At 35.1% G+C, this 7,213-nt stretch overlaps 1 protein-coding gene across 1 annotated transcript in view; it reads right to left on the bottom strand.

Annotated features, from left to right (window-relative positions):
* Positions 1-509: 509 nt before the first annotated feature.
* The window catches only part of LOC148596450 (solute carrier family 23 member 2-like), a 28,004-nt gene continuing 21,300 nt past the window's right edge, over positions 510-7,213 (bottom strand). Inside the window, exons 8-12 of the mRNA XM_088563780.1 lie at positions 6,923-7,079; positions 5,114-5,367; positions 4,562-4,835; positions 3,506-3,601; positions 510-750 (exon numbers count right to left, since the gene is read on the bottom strand). Coding sequence (XP_088419906.1) covers positions 575-750; positions 3,506-3,601; positions 4,562-4,835; positions 5,114-5,367; positions 6,923-7,079 — 957 coding nt within the window. The 3' untranslated portion in view covers positions 510-574. The remainder of the gene's footprint in view (positions 751-3,505; positions 3,602-4,561; positions 4,836-5,113; positions 5,368-6,922; positions 7,080-7,213) is intronic.

Here is a 7,213-nt window from a genome sequence, read left to right as displayed (position 1 = left end):
ATTCTTTTGATTACCGCTATAACATTGGTTCCCTTGATTACTCTTGCAATATTGTAGTCAGTCACATTTTTAAAAAAATTATTTTCTAATATTAAAGAAACTGTAAATGAATACACCAAATCCAATTTCTAATACCAGAAAATCAATATTTAATATTAAAAAATCATTTTTTAATATTAGAAATTCAATTGAATTTTTAATTTCAAAAAAATGATTTTGTAATATTAGAAATCAAATTTGTTATATTAAAAATGAATTTGTGATATAAAAAAATCATTTTTTGTAATATTAGAAAACACTCATGTTTGTCCACTTTGGCTTGCCATAATAATCATTTATGGAAGGACAAGACAATCCATTCCTAAAACTAATCAAAACCCTTTGAGCGACTCAGAATTCCGACCAAATAGCCGAACGGAATAACATGACATTATCATTCTCCAAACGGAAGTTTGGTATTGTTTTTTTTCATTAAATATAAAAAAGAAAATCAATATGAAAACAAGTCGTTTCAAAACCAACTACATAAATCTTTATTCGAACAAATGCGTCTTTCATTTAATTAACAGTATCCTCAGCTTTTATTTTCAAAGGAAGTGACGTAGGGCTGAAAGAAAGGTACGTGACGCAACACTTTATATTTACGTTGTAAACGAGCAATCAGTGGCAAGTCATAAAGGTATGCCCTGGATGTGAGATCATCCTCATGTGGCAGTCGGTCTTCATCTACACCACGTTCTTTATCACTACCTGAAATATTTGTTTTTCATAAAAGCATCAACATTTCTCATAGAGAAAGTTTAATAGAAAAATATCAAAAGACAATTGATTCTAAAAATCCGAAACGACACTAACATTAAAAAAGTAAGCAAGTCCATAGTTAAAGTAAATGTCGTCATTTTTGTCATCGATTTTTATTGTTATATTATTACGATTACAGACACATGGATATTTACATCTGATGGTTAAGGATAATCTCTACAACAAAGACCACGAATTTTGGGACATGTGTTCCAGCATACCACCGGAAGACCGATATGAACGAATTATGTGCCACTCTCGGCAAATCTCTTCCAACATTCGTATAAAGCCAGATTTTTACAAAGGTGTCTACAGAAAAATGAAAATCGAATATTCCAGTCCTTCAATTTCAGTTTCCGTTGTATGAATTATGTATTATTTTTTTTAAATCCTAGTTTCAGCGATTACCTACATCTAATCCACCCAACTGAACTTGATGTTAAAGAGACAGCATATACGCCTTAGTCTTTCTCATACTTCGATCTTAATTTGAACATAAATTGTACAGGACGTTTGAAATCGAAACGTGATAATTTTGACTTCCCAGCATCTCCAACCTATGATGTATTGAGTATTCCTTTCACAGTTGATTCATTACTGTCGAGTCTGTGATCTCTACATGGACTTTGTCTGTATAGCGCAGATATGGTCAAATAATTTTTTTTGTGGTATACCTTTGTTAATATCACCACTACAGAAGTTTAACGTCGACAGCACATCTGGAGCACGTAAAAGGTCATATGATTCACTACGGTTCCAAATTATAAATATCACGCTATCATCGTGTGTTCAAATGGCACAGAGATATATTACATTTCTTTGAGTAAATTTCGGACAGTTGTTTATCTTCTTCGCATGATTTACCGCTTTGTTATATCTAGTTGAAAATCAATTCCTAGATTTTTTTTGGATTGATTGATTGATTATTTGGGTTTAACGCCCGAGCAGCAATATTTCAGCTATATTCAGGCGATGAACATGAAATGGGATGATAAAATGAACACGTAATAATGATGAATTGAAAATAGGGATATGACACAAGGATTATAGGGTCGATAAATTTTCATTGCCACTAGAAAAAGGGAGGGATGGGTAGGGTCGGGCAATTTAGCCTCCTGTGTCGGAGCGCAAATGTTCCTACTCCTATCGAATACCACAGCAGGGTTCTTTAACGTACGAGAAACGTGGCATTTTTCCCCAACACGGTACACCACTATCGTTTGCGGTCAGGTTTTCTGTTTTCTGCCTGACAACTGCAGCATGTAACACGCCAGGGGTACCCAATTCCATCACATGAGGAACATAACCCAGTTGCTCTGTGGGCAGAGCGCCTAGCCCCGGCTAGAATTCTGAGCACTACTTAGTCGCCTTTTACGACAAGCTTAGCGCTGCTGCAGGCCTATTCTTTTGACACCCGCCCTTGCACGGGGTGCTTTTTTGGAAATACAGTTGGTAATAACCCATGTTTTGGTGGTTTTATCATCCTAATTAACACTGTTAATTTCTGACAATTTTGTCTTTGTTTACATCATGAAACTTTATTTAATTGAATAATATCGCCAAAGTGTGTAGTGTGATTTGTTTTGACGGGACCCTTTTGTGTCGGGGTGTTGCATTATTGTTGTTATACTATTGCCGGATTATACTCATTTGCAATATGTCGGGTGCCGTTGACCTAGCAGGACATGCTTACTCTTCCGGCGCACATCAATTCACTCTCAGATTTTGCGGGAGGTCATACCAATAGTGCTTTGGTTTTTGTGTGACGTCTTGTTTCCCATGTCATGTCAGTTTTAATTTAATATTTATTTTTTATTTGCTTCGTAACAAAGTATCTGTAGGTCGTCCCCTTTTCTGTGTTCACGTTCTGGTCATGTTGTTTGGGTTCTGAAGTAGTTGTAATGTCATGCACCAAATAAATACCGCACTGAGAATGGAAATTATGATCACGGACAAAAAAATACTCTATCGAAAATGTAATTATGAGCATGGATTAAACAAGTAAAACATTGAAAATTTAAAGTTATTAAGTGTATATTCTTAATTAGTTGCTGTCCAGAATCAGATATAGAATGCACACGACATTCCGTGGAAGGAAAGATTGTACTGAAATACTATTGTTGACTGATTTTGTAACATTATTTGTGTTGTTTTAAATTAAAGCTTTGACACTTCGTACTTAGTACTATACCTTTGACTGTATTTTATATGGACCCTAGAATAATACACTCTAGAATAAGCTAGAATATATACATTACCTAGAGTTACTTTACATTTGACTATATTTTATATGGACCCTTGAATCATACACTCAAGAATAAGCTAGAATATATACATTTCCAACAGTTAATTTACCTTTGACTGTGATGTCTAGTAATTGGGATAATTTAAACTCTACATAACATTTCCAGATATCGGCAAAAAATACCGAAGCTTCAGCAGTGTGATGATTCAAATACGACAAAATATAAAAACGTGAAAGAGATGATCTACATACATAATGCAGCGAATCGAATAAAGAACAAAAAATATTACACAATAAAAGAAACAACAAAAAACTGAAGACAAGAGAAACAAGACATCACACAAAAAAGCTAAAGCACTAGCGATATGAACTCCAATAAAAAAAGGTGATCCGGCATAGTAAGTGTGTCCTTTGTCAGTGGCACCTGTCATATGGCAAGTGGGTAGGCAGTTACTTTACCTTTGACTGTGTTGTCCAGAATTAATGATAATATAAACCCTATAAACATGGCATTACCAACAGTAACTTTAACGGCCTGGTTCAACTGGTCAGAGTCTGTAAGAAAAGAATGTTGCATAACAAAATAACTAAACAAACAATATGGTGTCAGTCGGTATAAAATTCAGACTCTGCCAATGGCAGAGGTGATTCAAGAAATACAAAACCCACCAAACAAAAATTCTATGCTGTTCTATATTTGTTATATTTTATACGTTACAATACTCCCTATCGTACTCAGATCTGCATTCACCTCCCACATACTTTAACCAAACCAAACCAAATCAAGAATAATAATTCTTGCATAGTGCCAATTTCATTTTGATAAAGATTGCTACCAAAGGATGAAAAAAGGTGTAATTGAGCATTTCGAACTCCACTAAAAATTAAGAGGACGGACCGGGTACACAAGTAGGGAATGGCGTATGCTTTTTTGTTTCGTAACACACCCGGAAATGTTCATAAAATCTTTCGCCCAGGGTAGACGAAACAGGAAAGTAAAACTATGAACAAATCGGTGTTTATTGTAAGATGGATTCTTCGTCAGGATTCAAGTCCATAGACCACGGATTTTTTTCTGCAACAAACGTTTATGACTTGCAGTGCCCTCTCCAAAGAGGTTTTTTTCTGAGGAATGAAACAATTTTGGTGCTTTTTGAACTACTTTAAGGAGGTAGACCTAGGATAAAGAACACAACTCTTACAAATCATTTGAACGTTTGTATTCAGCATTTGACATCAATCACATGTAAGCATCAAAGTAACTTGGATTGATTTCATTCTATTTCAAATGAAAACGTGAGAAGCTTTGATGAAATTGAATATGATACAAATATATCAATGATTTCAAGAGTTATTTCCCTTACCGTAGGTCTACCTCTTTAATGAATAACAAGTAGTGGTGCGACTGCAGTCAACGCAATCAGCGTTATTTTGGTTTATATTGAAATACAGATTGTCACAATAACAAAACAATTTACAGGTTTTAACAGAGGAAAGAATTATAGTTTATATTACCTGTTCGTAGAGAATCAGGAAACTGTCTTTGCCATTCTGCCATCACTATGGCAACAAATATTGAAATTCCAATGACTGACATATTTCTACTAGATCTAAGTTCTATACTCTGAAAAGCTGATATGCCAACTGAACATAGTACGCCAACCATTGCAAGAACTGTTCCACCTAAAGCTGGAGATGGTACAGATGTCAAAACTGCTCCAAACTTACCAATAACAGCAAACATTATTGTTAATAAACCAGCAATTACCAACACAATTCTACTATGTATCTGTAAAGGAAGTGACTAATGAAGAAAAAGGCTGACAAAGTAATTATCCTTGATAAAGGTTATAACACAATTACCGAACTCATGATAATATACCATAAAGGAAGATAATTAGTAATAGGCAAATTACAGGATAAATCAGAAAAAAATTAAGTGCCAAAGATGAAATGAAAATTAACAAGTTTATTTAGTCATACAGCCATCAAATTTTGTCAATTTGTTAACAAATAAAACAAACTGATAAATTTCTGTTATGTCCAGTATCTCAGTACGACCCCTACCTTCGTTATTCCTAGTAAAGAAATCGTTGTGCTATATGACGTAGTAGCATGTCCTGTCCCTAAAAATCCCGATAAAACACTGAATACTCCCTCAACAGCAATACCACGATTTATAGCATGCCTTGGAACCGGATATGCTTTACAAACCCGTGACGTAGCTACATAATCCCCAACAGATTCTATAACGGAAGTAACGACAGAAATAAAGAATCCAATGAAAATTGCGGTATTAAATCCAGGTATTCCAAACTGACCTACAAAAACAATATGTTCAAGCTTATTAAAGGGACAGTACAAAGTTCGTTACAATCATCGTATGATTTATACAACATTCGTAAGAGTAATAAAGGGAACCAAGGTTATAGCGGAAATCAAAAGAATGTAATCCAGGGACAAAGACCAGACATGGAAAAAAGACATACACAATAAAGAACATAAAATAACCAAAATAATACACTCAAAGTAACAAAAGTAAACAACTCGGGCTCCACCAAACACCGAGAGTATGGACCAGGTGCTCCGGTAAGGTAAGCTTCCTCTGTTTTTCTTGAAGCACCCGCCGAGTGGCTCATAAAAAGTCAAGTCTGGGGTAGACGAAAGAGGAAAGGAAAACTATGACAAGTTGAACGAATCAGTTTTCATGATGCAGATGGATACACCGAACGATAAAAAAAAACTTATCTAGTGATGACTCCAATCTTGTAAACCTGTTCCAGAAGCCGAATTGTAGGAATCTAGTGCGATACAAAAAGTCTGCGTAGTTACGGCAAGCTCTAGCATAACGTATGAGTTGTGATATGAAAACTCCATACGCAGATGCTGAAGGGATGTTGCCACCGATGAAAGGAAAGATGCGATGTATCAAATCCCGGAAACTAGGCCTAGCCAAAACGTAGCTAACATATATTCCTTCTTTTAGATCAGATTAGTTATAAAGTCATTCTCATAAGAGTGAAGGAATAATTATTACAATAAAATAATGATACTGTTTCGTTGTTCTAAGTACGTAATAACAAAATGAAGATGTTCTCGAAACTACGAGCATTTCATACCAATACTGTTTCGGCCGTTTTGACTTACTTTATATTGATTTTACTATCTTGAAACATATTTTAACGACGTCTACGTCATGACGTCAGTGATTACCGTGCCGTATATGATAAACTCGTGAATAGCTTGATGCATGAAAAAACAGTCTAATTGACAAATAGATAATACAGATTTCAAAGAATAATCTAGCACCGACAAGTTCTGTCAAAATATGTATAATGAGTTACAATATTGTAAATTACATGTTTAACACAGGGGATATGCCTCGGTGATAAATTCGTATGTATGTGTGTTTTAACTTCACAATTTTGTTCCCTGTCGCACCGCGGAAGGGCAATAGAAATACCGGTGACCGTCCGTGGGTCACACTTGCCATTTTAGATACAACTCCTCCGAAGCAGCTCGTTGCATTTTATTCAAACTTTGTATGTTAATAGTCACAATATGTAGTTGATCATTATTGCATTGCAATTTTTATTAAACAAATTTTACTGGACTTTATTTGACTTTTGCGTTACAATGTCCTGGTGGCGACAGGGTGACATATGGCTACGCGTAGCAACCTTGTTTGTGGGTGTTTATGGATAGTGACATCTTTATTGAGTTAAAGAGGCTATAAAAACACTAATATTCTACGAAGAATTCGTACATGTTATAAAAATGGAGATGGGTTCTATTCAGGTATATATTACATGTACCTGGATAGGGAACCAAAATCCAAGGAGTATCCCTAATGATTCCGGTATATATTACATGTACCTGGATAGGGAACCAGAATCCAAGGAGTATCCCTAATGATTCCGTTTCTTACATCCGTCCTAGCCTTATATGTAGGATGTTGAGGGTCGTCAGAGAAAATATTCAGCTCAGTACAGATAGCACATGTAATCCACATGACGGCTATTGTAATGAAAACCTAAATAAGAAAAAAATCTTTATCTGTTTGTCAAATGCAACTTCACTTCGATTAGGTTAGATATCATTTTAGTACTTCAAATAAACGACAGATACTGAAACGATCCTTTCCCCCCCAAAAAAAAGAAAAAAAAC

The sequence above is a fragment of the Perna viridis genome, chromosome 15 (assembly GCF_037379345.1).
Source record: "Perna viridis isolate PV_CMFRI_1.1 ecotype Kerala chromosome 15, ASM3737934v1, whole genome shotgun sequence".
In the NCBI taxonomy this organism is placed as follows: domain Eukaryota; kingdom Metazoa; phylum Mollusca; class Bivalvia; order Mytilida; family Mytilidae; genus Perna; species Perna viridis.
The sequence above is the reverse complement of the archived record's forward strand: the minus strand, read 5'-3'. Positions and strand labels throughout refer to the sequence as shown.